This window comes from Hemitrygon akajei, chromosome 3, assembly GCF_048418815.1.
Source record: "Hemitrygon akajei chromosome 3, sHemAka1.3, whole genome shotgun sequence".
Classification (NCBI taxonomy): domain Eukaryota; kingdom Metazoa; phylum Chordata; class Chondrichthyes; order Myliobatiformes; family Dasyatidae; genus Hemitrygon; species Hemitrygon akajei.
Genome location: NC_133126.1, coordinates 94,803,900 through 94,818,532, shown reverse-complemented (window position 1 = coordinate 94,818,532; position 14,633 = coordinate 94,803,900). Strand labels below are relative to the sequence as shown.

Below are 14,633 nucleotides of genomic sequence, written 5' to 3'. Positions count from 1 at the left end.
GTCCTACAGAAGCGCAAAGAATACTCTGAAGTAAAGCGAGTACTAAAGCAAAAAGAGATTAGATTTCAAACTCCGTACCCTGCTAAACTTCAAGTGTTTTATGACAAGGGGACATGGTTGTACCAGACAGTGGAAGCGGCGACTGCAGACATGAAGGCCAGAGGGTTGCCCGTCAGCGTGACCAAAACAGGGGAAAGCCTGGCTGAGGAATTATCCTGCTCCACTTGGGAAATAGTGCGAGAATCGAGAAGGCAGGAGATGGGAGGAGGCCGAGAGAAATATATCAGGAAGAGACCGGGAGTTTCCCAAAGACAGTCCTCACCCCCTTCAGAAGAGCCGTAAGGTTTGGCTAACTTTAAAAAGGTTGAGAAGTTAAATGGAAGCAAAGGTACATGGTGATATACCTGTCTCAAGAAATACTTATTATAATGTGGATTTTATATTACTTAGTTGTTATCCTTTATTTGCTCTCTTAATCCTTTTTCCCCACCAAAATGAGAATATATGTATGTATGCATATATGTCTATGTACGTAATATATGTGTATATATGTTTGTGTGTGTGTATGTGTGTACATATATGGAGTACACAGGGAAATCTTTTCTGTGTAATGGATTTGTTCACTGACTTTTATGAATACTGTAATGGGGGCCCTCAACTCACAAGTAGGAGGGGTCATCCCCCACAGCTAAACATTTCCTCTTGCTCAATGCAGGGTCATCTACTAGAGACCTCAGCCTTGGAATCACACGTTCGTTGCCATTTTTGTTATTATTTGCATTTCTTGGTTCTTATTTGTTCAGGGAGTAGATCGATTAAGTTTTATTCTAATTTCAATGATACATTTAATTTAATTTAATTTAATCCAAAATGAAAAAAGAACAAGCCCATGTAGTATATTTACAGGAAACTCATTTAAGTGACAATGAGCATAAAAAACTAAAGAGAATGGGCTTCACTAATCTGTTTTTCTCCTCATATAAATCAGGACATAGGAGAGGAGTTGCTATTCTTATCTCATGTAAGCTAAATTTTGGAAAAAGTATTCGAAATGGGAGATAAAGAGGGCAGATATATTCTGGTAAGGGGGAATATAGACGGCAATTCAGTTACTCTATTGAATATATACGCACCCCCAGGAAGTGATATTGGTTTCTTTCAGAAAATTACTGATATTATGGTAACGGAAACAGAAGGTCTCCTGATATGTGGGGAAGACAATTACATCCAAATTTAGACTCTTCCAATAGAAAAACCTATGAAACAAAATCTTTACATAAGGAAGTAAATACACTTTTTGAGGATGTTGGTTTAATTGATATATGGAGGGACCTTTTCCCTGACATAAGGATTACACTCATTATTCTGCTCCCCATTCTGTATATACAAGAATAGACTATTGCATAACATTTGGAAAAGACAAAAGACAAAATAAACACCTGTGGAATTGGGACAATAGATGTAAGTGACCATGCACCTATATATTTATCTGTTGATTTTGACCTACAACCAAAGAATACTATTTGGAAACTAAATTCAAGTCTACTCAATGATCCGTACTTTAAGGAACAAATTAAAAAAGAAATTGGTCTCTACTTAGAATTTAATGATAATGGAGAGGTTTCACCTCCCATTTTATGGGATACTCTGAAGGCGGTCTTAAGAGGGAAAATTATAGCGATATCTTCATATAAGAAAAAAATAAGGAATAAAACATTAGAGGAATTACAAATTCAAGAAGCTTTTGAAGTGTTTTACAAAACTCTATATTCCAAAGTTCCGGGGGAAGCATAACCCAAATTGACACCTTCTTTAATTCTCCAGAGTTACCCACTTTAAGCGAAGAACAAAATAGAACAATGACTGCTGACATAACTGAAGTTGAATTAAAAGCTGCAATTAGTAGGCTTAAATTAAGCAAGTCACCAGGATCAGATGGGTATATGACAGATTGGTACAAAGAATTTAAAAATGAGTTAATTCCTGTTTTACTCCTCACACTGAACTGGGCTCTAAAAAAGGCACAAATGCCACCCAGTTGGAAGAAAGCGATAATCTCAGCTATACCGAAAGAAGGCAAGGATAAAATGGAATGCGGGTCATTTAGACCAATATCTGTTCTTAATGTAGATTATAGATTATTTACCTCCATCATGGCCAAACGAATAGAGGAGTTTCTACCCATACTGATACGTAACGATCAGACAGGTTTTATACGACAACGCCAGACACAAGACAATATACGAAGGACACTTCACATTATGGATCAAATAAAAAATAAAATCGAAGCAATAGTGATAAGCGTGGACGCTGAAAAAGCATTTGATTCGGTTAATTGGAATTTTCTTTGCAGAGTTTTACATAGATTTGGTTTCCAAGACAATTATTAAAACTATACAGACACTATATGACAATCCTACTGCTAGGATTAAAATCAATGGATATTTATCAAAGTCTTGCCCTAGAAAGGGGCACGAGACAGGGTTGTGCATGGTCACTGCTACTCTTCGCGTTATATCTGGAACCATTAGCTCAATACATCAGACAAAATGAAGATATCAGGGGAAATACTATTAAAGGGACAGAGCATAAATTGGCTTGTTACGTGGATGTCATTTTGATCTATCTAGGGCAACCAACATACTCTTTGCCTAAATTGATGCAATCCTTTGAACAATATGGTCAATTATCAGGATACAAGATCAACATAGATAAAACCCAATTACTTTCATATTAATATTGCCCACCAAGAGAAATTGAAAGTAGATACCCCTGGGCATGGCACACAGAGTCTTTCAAATATTTGGGCATCATTATGCCAAAAGATTTGGCAAAATTATCAGCCTTTATATTAAAAAATTAAGGAAGATGTGGCAAGATGGAACCTGATTCCTTTTTTCAGTCTCAGTTCAAGGATTGAGTCTGTTAAAATGAATATACTGCCCAGACTGTTATATCTCCTTCAGACCCTACCAATAGAGATTAATCAAAATCAATTCAATGAATGGAACAAGATGCTATCAAGGTATATTTGGCAGGGTAAAAGGCCTAGAGTTCATCTCAAAACTTTGCAATTAGCAAAGGAAATGGGGGGATGGGACCTACCTTCTCTTAGAGATTATTATTTTGCAGCACAGTTGAGAGCTGTGATATGTTGGTGCAACCCATCATATGACGCTCAATGGAAAAACATTGAGGAGCGGGTACTTCCCATCCCCATACAAGCAATTTTGGCTGATAACAAACTGCAAAGGTACATAAATACTATTGATAACCCGTGGGTGAAATTGACTCTTAAAATATGGAAAACTACTATAAAAGAATATAATCTAGAGGGAGATATTGCAAATCTTAAATGGTGTGCATATGACTCGGATTTTACACCAAATAAATTGGATGCTAGATTTAAGGACTGGACAGCTAAAGGAATAACAGTTCTTTGCAACATAATGAAAGAAGGAACACTGTTCAGTTTTGAAATGCTTAAAGAGAAACACATTAGAAAAACAAGATTTTTATTGGTATTTACAGATGTGATAATATGTTAATAAGACGCTTAAAAATGTAACCAGGGCAAGTACATGTTTGATAGAACTCTTTAGAAAAGCATATAATTCAGATAGTGGTAGTAGAATCATTTCAAGCATGTGTAAGAGGTTGTCAAATTTTTTTTTTAAATTTTTTAATTGAATTTTCAAATAGGTTACAGAAAGAAAAAAATTATCAACCCTTCCCCCCTCCCCTTAACCCCTCCCCCCCCCCCAACATATCCCTATAGAAAAAAAGGAGAAGAAGAAAGAAAGAAAGAAAGAAAGACTGCCTGGATATCGGAAGATCCCCACATGCTCCATGGAGTTCATAATAGCTTTAATATGTATATTTATTTCTTTCCCCAGATAACCAATAATTTTATCTTTGGAGCACCTATATATTTAATCCTATCTTTTGTAAATAAGGGCGCCAAATTTTCAGAAATATTTCATATTTATCTGTTAAATTATAAGTAATTTTTTCAAGTGGAATGCAGCTAAAAATTTCATTCTTCCAACGATCTATACTTAAGTATGAATCCGATTTCCAAGTAACTGCAATAGCCTTTTTGGCTACTGCCAATGCAATTTTTATGAATTCTTTCTGATATTTATTCAATTTGGATTTCAATTTTATCCCTTCAATATCGCCTAGTAAAAATAATGTTGGATTATGTGGAAGTTGTATTCCAATAATTTGTTCCAGTAAAACTCTTAAATTTGTCCAAAAAGGTTGAATTTTAAAACAAGACCAAGTAGAGTGTAAAAATACCAATTTCTTGATTACATCGAAAACATTGATCGATAAATTTGAGTTTAATCTATTTATTTTTTGTGGTGTAATATATATTTGATGTAAAAAGTTATATTGTACTAATCTTAGTCGAACATTTATTGTATTTGTCATACTGTCAAGACATAATCTTGACCAACTTGTTTCATCAATTTTAATATTCAAATCAGTTTCCCATTTTTGTCTTGACTTATGAATTCCTTGTTTAATTGCCTGTTTTTGAATCAAATTATACATACCAGAAATATTTTTTTAAATTTTTCCTTTATGAATTAAAGTTTCTATTTCATTAGGTTTTGGCAATAACATTGTTTGACCCAGTTTATCTCTTAAATAAGCCCTTAATTGGAAATAACAGAAAAGAGTGTTATTTGATATTTTATATTTTTTCTTTAATTGGTCAAATGACATTAATATACCTCCTTCAAAACAGTCTCCTATATATCTAATCCCTTTGTGAAACCAGTTATATAAAAGTTAATTATCCATTGTAAAAGGGATAAGTTTATTTTGAATTAAAGGTCTCTTTGCTAATAAAGATTTCTTTATCTCATCATCAACATTTATCTTATTCCATAAATCAATCAAATGTTTTAGTATAGGAGATTCTTTCTTTTCCCGTATCCATTTAGATTCCCATTTATATATAAAATCTTCTGGTATATTTTCTCCTATCTTATCTAATTCTATTCTAATCCATGCCGGTTTATCTTCTTCAAAAAAAGATGCAATAAATCTAAGTTGATTTGCTTTGTAATAATTCTTAAAATTTGGTAATTGTAACCCTCCTAGATCAAATTTCCATGTCAATTTTTCCAACGATATTCTTGACATCTTACCTTTCCAAAGGAATTTCCTCACACATTTATTTAACTCTTGAAAGAACTTCTGCGGTAATTGTATTGGTAGTGTTTGGAATAAATATTGTAATCTTGGGAATATATTCATTTTTACAGCATTGACTCTACCTATTAATGTTATTGGTAACATCATCCATTTATCAAGATCCTCTTGAATTTTTTTCAATAATGGCAAATAATTTAGTTTATATAAATTCTTTATATCATGATCAACTCTTATACCTAAATACTTTATACCATTTATCGGCCATCTAAATTGAGTTATTAATCGACATTGACGATAATCTCCTTTAGTAAGGGGTAGAATTTCACTTTTATCCCGATTTATTTTGTACCCTGATATTTTCCCATATTCTTCCAATCTAGAAGATAATTTACGCAACAAATGCAATGGGTTAGTTAGATAAATCAGAACATCATCAGCAAATAAGTTAATCATATATTCCTCCTGATTAACTCTGAAACCCATAATATCTGAGTCAGTTCCAATTAATTCAGCTAATGGTTCTATCGCCAACACAAATAAAGCAGGTGATAATGGACAACCTTGTCTGGTTGACCTTGTTAACTGAAATGATGTTGAAATTTGGCCATTTGTCACTACTTTAGCTTTGGGGTTAGTATTTAAGGTTTTAATCCATTTTATAAAAGATACTCCTAATCCATATTTTTCCAATACCTTAAATAAAAAATCCCATTCCAATCTATCAAATGCTTTTTCTGCATTCAAAGCAACTGCCACACTCATTTCTTCCCTCTTCTGTGCCAAATGAATTATGCTAAGTAACCAAGTTACATTATCTGCCGATTGTCTATTTTTAATAAATCCTGTTTGGTCCATGTGTATTAATTTTGGTAAGTATTTAGATAATCTATTAGATAAAATCTTTGCTATTATTTTATAGTCCGTGTTCAACAAAGAAATAGGTCTATATGATGTTGGCTTTAAAAGATCTGTCTTTTTTTGGCAATACTATTAAAATAGCTGTTGAAAAAGATTCTGGAAGTTTATGCGTTCTTTCTGCTTGGTGTATTAGCTCCATAAAAGGAGGAATTAATAAATCTTTAAACTTTTTGTAAAATTCAGGCAGAAAACCATCTTCTCCTGGAGATTTATTACTCTGAAGTGATCCTAGAGCTTCTTCGACCTCTTTTAATGTAAAAGGCACAACTAATCGCTTCTGTTCTTCCGAATTCAATTTTGGGAGAGTTATTTGTGATAAAAACCTTTCTATCTCAACAATATCATTTTGTGATTCTGATTGATACAGTTCAGAATTTAAAAAATTTAAAGTTTCATTGATTTCTAAAGGTTTATAAGTAATTTTATTTACACTTCTTCTAATTGCATTTATCGTTTTGGAAGCCAGGTCTGTTTTTAACTGCCAAGCAAGAATCTTGTGTGATCTTTCACCTAGTTCATAATATCTCTGTTTAGTTCTCATAATTGCTTTTTCTGTTCGGTATGTCTGAAGTGTATTATATTGTAGCTTCTTATTAACAAGTTGTCTTTGTTTTTCTTCTGTCATATATCTTTGAGATTCTTTTTCTAATTTTGTAATCTCTTTTTCCAATTGATCTATTTCTACCATATATTCCTTCTTAATTTTAGAAGTATAACTTATTATCTGGCCTCTCAAATATGCCTTCATCGCTTCCCATAATATAAATTTATCATCAACTGAATGTGAGTTTGTATCTAAAAAAAAAACTGAATCTGTTTTTTCATAAAATCACAAAAATCTTGACGTTTTAATAATATTGAATTAAATCTCCATCTGTAAATCGATTCCTCCTTATCCATCATTATCATTGTCATTATCAAGGGGGAATGATCTGACAGTATTCTTGCTTTATATTCCATATTTTTCACTGTCTTGAATATTCGCTAATAGTAGGAAAAAATCTATCCTTGAATAAGTTTTATGTCTATTTGAATAAGATGAATAATCTCTTTCTCTTGGGTTAATTCTTCTCCATATATCAATCAAATTTAAATCTTTCATCATTGGTAAAGTTAATTTTGCTACTTTTGGTTTTGTAACAACCTTTGTTGATCTATCTAAAACTGGGTCTAGACAAAAGTTAAAGTCTCCACCTATTAATATTTTATTGTGTGCATCAGCCAAATTCTTTTTTGCCTCTTGTATAAATTTTACATCGTTTTCATTTGGTGCATAAATATTCATAAGAGTCCATAGTTCTGAAAAGATTTGACAATGTATAATTACATATCTTCCCGCAGAATCAATTAGTACATTTTGTATTTTAATTGGTAAAGTCTTGTTGACCAAAATTGCAGCTCCCCTTGCTTTTGAATTAAATGAAGCTGCTATAACATTTCCGACCCAATCTCTCTTTAATTTCTGATGTTCTATCTCTGTTAAATGTGTTTCTTGTATAAAATCTATATCTATTTTCATTTTCTTAATGTATGTTAAAATTCTTTTTATTTTCACTGGTCCATTAAGCCCATTAACATTAAAACTTTAAAAATTCAGTAAATTAGTCATTATTTTTAACGGGGTTACTCCAGTCTATAATAATACATAATATTTCAACTCTCATAGTATCTTGGGGAATTATTTAAAATTCTCCATGTTGCTATGTGTATCCCCTCCAATCATCCAGGCAAAGAAAGATAAAAGAAAAATAGATTATAAAGAAAAAAAAAATGAAAAACCCCCTGCTAATGTTGTGAATGAAAAAAAACACATTACCCCCCTCCGTTGTGTGGGTCATGGCAAATGCCATGATTACACACGTGAGTCCCGTAGCGATCAATTCGAAGTTCCCCCAGCTCCCTGTAACATGAAAAAAGTATATATAACAGAAGAAAAAATAATATCACTACTCTCGATTAATATTTCTCAAATTTTTACCTTTCTCCCCCTGTATCATATAATTAAAAGTATATTTAAATATTCTTCTGCCCTTAATGTCCATCAACTCACTTCACTGTCCCCGACTTCATCTTTAATCTGTTTCACTTTTAAATCTTTACTGTGTCTAGCTAATATTTGGGAGTTCTTGTGCAAACTCCTCTGCATCCCGATGATCAGTAAAAAATCTTCTTTTTCCGTCATCCAAAAAAATTATCAGTGTTGCCGGGTGGCGCAATATAAATTTATAACCCTTTTCCCATAAAACTTTTTTGCTGGATTAAATTCCTTCTTTCTCTTCAAAAGGTCATAACTTATATCAGGATAGAAAAGAACTGCTTTCCCTTCTATCATCAATGGCTCATTTCTTTTTCCGGCACATTGGGCAGCCGCCTTTAGAATCTTTTCTTTATCTTGATATCTTAAGCATTTTATCAAGATTGGTCGTGGGTTTTGATCAGGTTGAGGTTTTGGTCTTAAGGCTCTGTGGACCCTTTCGATTTCAATCATTTCCAAATTTTCCAGGATCCATTTTTGAAAAAAATTTATTGGATCCTCTCCCTCTATCCCTTCTTTAAGACCAACAATTTTAATATTATTTCGTCTACTAAAATTTTCAAGCACGTCTATTTTTTCCAACAGTTGTTTTCTTTCTGATGTCCAGGCAAGAATATTATCTTCCATTTTTTCACTCTATCAATAGTGTCTCCTGTTATTTCTTTCAGCTTTTTAACTTTCTTGTCCATTTTCTCCTGTTTTTTCACCATTTTATCAAACATAGTCTTCATAATTTTAATCTTTTATTATTTTTAATGTTTTTAATTCTTTTAATTCATGCATTATTTGTGCCAAAGCTTCTCTTATGTCTCCAGAATATCTTCCACCTCCAACCTCTTCCTGTTGTTCTTTTTTTACCTCCTCATCTTCATCTGTATGTTCCAGAGAATCCGAATCCACCTTGGATTCATTTTCACTTCCACTTCCAATCGTAGCTGGGATTTGTAGTTCAAATTGCTCATGTTTGTGCATGCCCTTTCCTTCGCGCACGCGCAGTTCCTGTTGTTCCTTCTTGGAGACTGTTGATGTTGCCGCCAATTCCTGTGCTGTATCGCCGGAGGTAAGATGCACTTGAGTCCGAGGCTTCTTCATGGTGGCCGACCCAGCTTGTACTGTCTTCAACGTAGTAGTTTTCTTCTGTGTCTGTTTAGGAGGCATATCTAAGGAAAATCCTGAGTAGTTTAGACATAGTTTTTAGAAAATATTTACTAACTTTTCTTCACTTAAACATTAATTTATTAGTTTTTTACGGGAGAGCTGGATTTCCACATCTCGATCCTACGTCATCACGTGACATCCCCTCAGGTTGTCAAATCTTAAAACACATTCGACTTCATACTTTAAAACAAAATGGGAGAAGGAAGGAGGGATAATTGTATCTGAGGAAGAATGGATAACAATATGGAGGTATCAATGGAAGTGTACCAGTTCACAGAAATGGAGGGAGTTTGGATGGAAAAACTTGATAAGATATTTTATTACACCCTCTCAGAAATCCCATTATGATAGTAACCTCCCTGTTTGCTGGAGAAATTGTGGAAATCAAAATGCAAATCATTATCATATTTTTTGGGACTGCCCTGTTATCAAAAACTATTGGAGGGGGGATACACAATGCCCTACAAGACATCTTTAAATGTGAAATACCTTTAGAGAGTAGGACCATATATTTTGGATATATACCTCAAGAATGATTGAAGAGAGATAAATATTTAATGAATATACTGTTGGTGGCTGTTAAAAAAGACTCTTACTAGGAAATGGTTTATCACAGGAGAGCCCAACTTTAAATACATGGATGGAGATTACAATGGATATTTACAAAATGGAGAAGATAACAGCATCTGTTAATCATAAGCTGGAACAATTTGATTCATACTGGGAAGAATGGTTTAACTACATAATGCCTCATAGGCCTGATTTTATTCTCACAAATCAATGAATCTGTTGTTAAAAAAAAAAAATCACTCCCTACTTGTACATAGTTCTTTCCTTTTGCCTGTTTTTTCTTTCCACTCTTTTCTATAAGTGTATACCTCAGATAAATACTTTGTGTAGATTTGTGATATATATGTACAATGTCTGAAATACATCTTATGGAAATGTTTGATGATGATCTTCAATAAAAAATAAATTACAGAAAATACAACTTTCAAAATAGTTGTATGTTCTCAAATTGTTTTCTAATCCTTCCCTTTCAGGAGACTTATTGCTGCTTGGGATTTATTGTTTTCAGAGAACAGGCTCAGGCCTTTGATCATTCTTTGGGGATAAAAATTTTGAATATATCCTATCTTTGGAGTGGTTTGCTGTTAGCTGCAGAGATGGGCTGTGAAGCAACATAGTTGTTGTGTACATGAGCCTAGTCTGACTTTCCAGTTCTTTTATGTACCACCAAGAATGGAGTATCTCAGTTTTTAATTAAAATGGATTTAGTAATTATCTCTTCTGTCATTAAAATCAGATCCTACTTACTTGTACTTGTTATCTGTTTCAGTGGAGATCCTTGATGCCTTGTCGACTGCATCTGACATTAAGCAAACAAATAACAAGTAGGTAAAAGTTTACTTATCATGGCACAATTTTGCCTGAAAAATTAGTTCCCTGTTTCACATTGCATTTTATGATATATAGATCATTACCCATCAAATGCAGTCCACTGCAATATATTTTGAGTTCCATTGCACTACTGGGATTCTTACTAGTTTCTGGCAGAGGAAGATGTTTCTGGTCATTAGTAGCACATTTATATATAGATTTAATCATCCTTGACTCACCCTATATATGTTTTAACCAGTCTCCAAATTTACTGATATACAGGTGGCCCCCGTTTTTCGAACATTCGCTTTATGACACTTAGCTGTAAAGAAAGACCTACTTTAGTTACCTGTTTTTGCTAACAAAAGAGTGTTTCACTTTTACGAAAAAAGGCAGCGCACGCCCCGAGCAGCCAGGCTCCTCCCCCAGAATTGCAATCTTGCTGCCATGGCTTACACGTGCCTGTGAGCATCTCTGCTTTTTCTCAATTTATTTTGTGCATCTGTTAGCAAGATGAGTTCTAAGGTATCAAAAAAGCCTAAAAGAGCTTGTAAGGGTGTTACACTGTGTAAAACTAGACATAATTAAGTGTTTCGATCATGGTGAACGAAGTAAAGACATTGTCTGTGAACTTGCCTGCGTCCGCCATTCGCACTATTTACACACAGAGAGAAAGAATCTTGAAAGCTGCCGATGGTTGGTTCTGCTTGTAGCAAAGTGGTCTCTTTCAGTCGGCATCCAATAATGGATAAAATGGAAAGTCTATTGCTTGAGTGGATTGATGGGTTTACGAAGCGTGGTGTTCCATTAAGTTATACTTAAGGAGAAATCAGTCAGTTTTTAATAAGCTGAAACAGAAAGCACTGGAAGATGGTGATGAAAGTGTTGTGAAAGTGGAATTTAAAGGTGGCCGTGGGTGGTTTGATCGGTTTCTGAGGTGAGGGCAGCTTCATAATTTAACGTTTACTGGAGAGAGTGCTTCAGCTGATACTGAAGCTGCCGAAAAGTTCCCAGCAGAACTGAAAAAGAGTGTTTAACTGAGAAAACTGCAATTTATTGGAAAAAATTGCCAAGCAAGACATTTATTTTGATAGAGGAAACTGACAGATGATGAGCTGATGCAATTGCAAGAGGAAAGGATAACAATCAAAACCGAACGAAGTAGCGAATGGCCCGAAAGTGAAATCGTCCAGGAACTGAACGTGAAGCAATAGCGTGAGATTTTCATTGCAATTGACAACGCTGCAATGATTGCAGCAAAGTATGACTTTAATTTTGAAAGGGTACGTAGGTTTAGGGTGTATTTGCAGGATGGTTTAAGTGCTTACAAAGAACTGTATGATAGAAAAATGCACGAGGCTAAGCAGTCAAGCATACCGTCGTTTTTCAAGCCTTCCACATCAGCCACAGCAGACAACAAACCTTGACCTTCGACATCGAGGTAGGCAGACTTAGAAAACATTAGTGACCTGCCTACCCTGATGGAAACAGACGACGATGAGATGACACCCCAGTCTTCTGTACCTCCCACCACCCCAACCTCCGACTCAGCCTAACACACCACCATCAGTGTGCTCACTGTCTTCCCGATTCCGGTAAGTGAAACTACATTGTACATACATTTCTACTTTATATAGGCTGTGTATTTTTATGTTATTTGGTATGATTTGGCAGCTTCATAACTTAAATGTTACTGGAGAGAGTTCTTCCGCTACGCTAGTAGCGCTACGTAGTGAGATTTTCGCTAGGCTTGACAGTGCTGCAGTGATTGCAGGAAAGTATTTCTACTTTATATAGGCTGTGTATTTATCATATCATTCCTGCTTTTACTATACGTTACTGTTATTTTAGGCTTGATGTGTTATTTGGCATGATGCTGTAGGTTATTTTTTGGGTCTGGGACCGCTCACAAATTTTTCCCATATAAATAAACGGTAATCGCTTATTCACTTTACAACATTCCGGCTTATGAACCGTTTCGTAGGAACGCTCTACCTTCGGATAGCGGGGGAACCTGTAATGTAGCACATGGAAATGTTTCCATTTCCCTTACTACATTTCCCTTTGTGCTGATGGCTCTTGCTCACTATGAAGTGGATTGAGACTGGTTTACCTCTTAAATTTTCTTCTCTCCCTGTGGATTTAATTCAAGTTTCAGTTAGGTTAGAATTCTGTGTACAGTTATGAGACTGGTTAATTTAATCTTGAGGTTGTGACCCAGAAGGTCCATGAAAAAGGAATAAATCTTGAAATCTCTGCCAGTAGATATTTAAAATCTTTCTTTTATTATTTGTCTCCCTGAAGTAAAATTGTAATGGAGTATTTTAATTTTTGCATAGACTGGAAGACAACTTGAATTGTAAATCCAATTAATTTCTAGTCTGTATTTAGGGCAGCTGTCTAAAAAGAACAGGCTTTTTTGAACTGACAAAGCCACACTTGGTAATGAGTAACAAGCCAAAATGAATTAATGTTGGGGTAAGCAATACTCTTGCAGTCAATGAACCCACCATGAAAGAATTCAAGAAGGATAAAGCATATTGTACATAAGGCCAGGTTTTGACATAAACTGAAACATTAAACTACGGTAGGTTGAGCGATTGGCCAGTGACCCTACAGAGAAAACACAGGCAAGTTCACAAAGAGCTACTTTAGAACAGTGCTTGCTTTTAAAGAGCAGAAGTTTCAATTGTAAGGTCACTTATAAAATGAAAATGGTTATAGTATAAACAATGAAGTTATTGCTTTCCATACTTAAGATTGAGGAAACATTGAAAGCATCAGAAGTGCCCAAAAATCCACAAAAAAAGAGAAAATGTGAAAGAGCAAACACGTGGAAATCTGCAGATGCTGGAAATTCAAACAACAACAACACACAAAATGCTGGTGGAACACAGCAGGCCAGGCAGCATCTATAAGGAGAAGCACTGTCGACGTTTCGGGCCAAGACCCTTCGTCAGGACTAACTGAAAGGAGAGATACTAAGAGAGCATTAAAATGTGAAAGAACTGAGTCAAATTAAATGTAAGCGTCATTTTAAATATGTCATGATTAAGAGGCCGGATGAGGGCAATAGGGGCATGTTTTAAAGGCAAACCAGGTATAACAAATTATAGGCATATCACTTCAAGAAGTACTTTGAATCTATATTATAATAAAGAAAAATTAAACTACAGTAATGTGCTACCTGACTATTCAAAGCCTGATGGTTCAGCATCTGATCTTCTTTAAATTCACTAACACCTACATACCTGAATTCCCTTTTAAGCTGACCATTTTAAGTGGAAAATCAATAATTTATTAAGTACTAGAATAAAATGTGTTTTGCAGTATTAAAACATAGAACATTACAACACAGAATGTTCTTTAGTCATGATGTTGTGCCATACTTTTGACCTATTCTAATGTCAATTTCTTCCCTCCCACATAGCCCTCCATTTGTCTACTGTTCACATGCCTACCTCGGAGTTTCCTATATGTCCTTAATGTATCTCCCTCTACCGCCATTCCTGGTAGTGTGTTCCATGCACCCACCACTTTCTGTGTTTAAAAGCAAATAGCCCCCCCCCCCCCCCCAGATACTTCCAGTCACCTTAAAGTTATGGTCCCTCGTATTAGCATTTTCCACCCTGGGAGCAAGTCTCTGGCTGTCCACTGATCTATATCGCTTTGTAATCTTGTACACCTCTATCAGCTTACCTCACATCCTCCTTTGCTGCAAAGAGAAAAGCCCTAGCTCACTCAAGCTATTCTCATAAGACATGAACTTCAATCCAGACAACTTCCTGGTTGATCTCCTCTACACCCTCTTTAAATCTTCCACATCCTTTCTAAAACGAAGCAACCAAAAATGAACACAATATTCCAAGTGTGGTGTAACCTTGGTTTTAGAGAGCTGCCACATTACCTCGTGCCCCTTGAACTCAATGAATGTAAACACACCATACGGCATCTTAACCACCCTATGAACTTA

At 34.8% G+C, this 14,633-nt stretch overlaps 1 protein-coding gene across 3 annotated transcripts in view; it reads left to right on the top strand.

The window, feature by feature from the left end:
- The window catches only part of exd1 (exonuclease 3'-5' domain containing 1), a 111,291-nt gene that overhangs the window by 20,590 nt on the left and 76,068 nt on the right, over positions 1-14,633 (top strand). For all 3 annotated transcript variants that reach the window (XM_073040380.1, XM_073040381.1, XM_073040378.1), the window contains exon 3: positions 10,620-10,674. In XM_073040380.1, the coding sequence (XP_072896481.1) occupies positions 10,620-10,674 (55 nt within the window). The remainder of the gene's footprint in view (positions 1-10,619; positions 10,675-14,633) is intronic.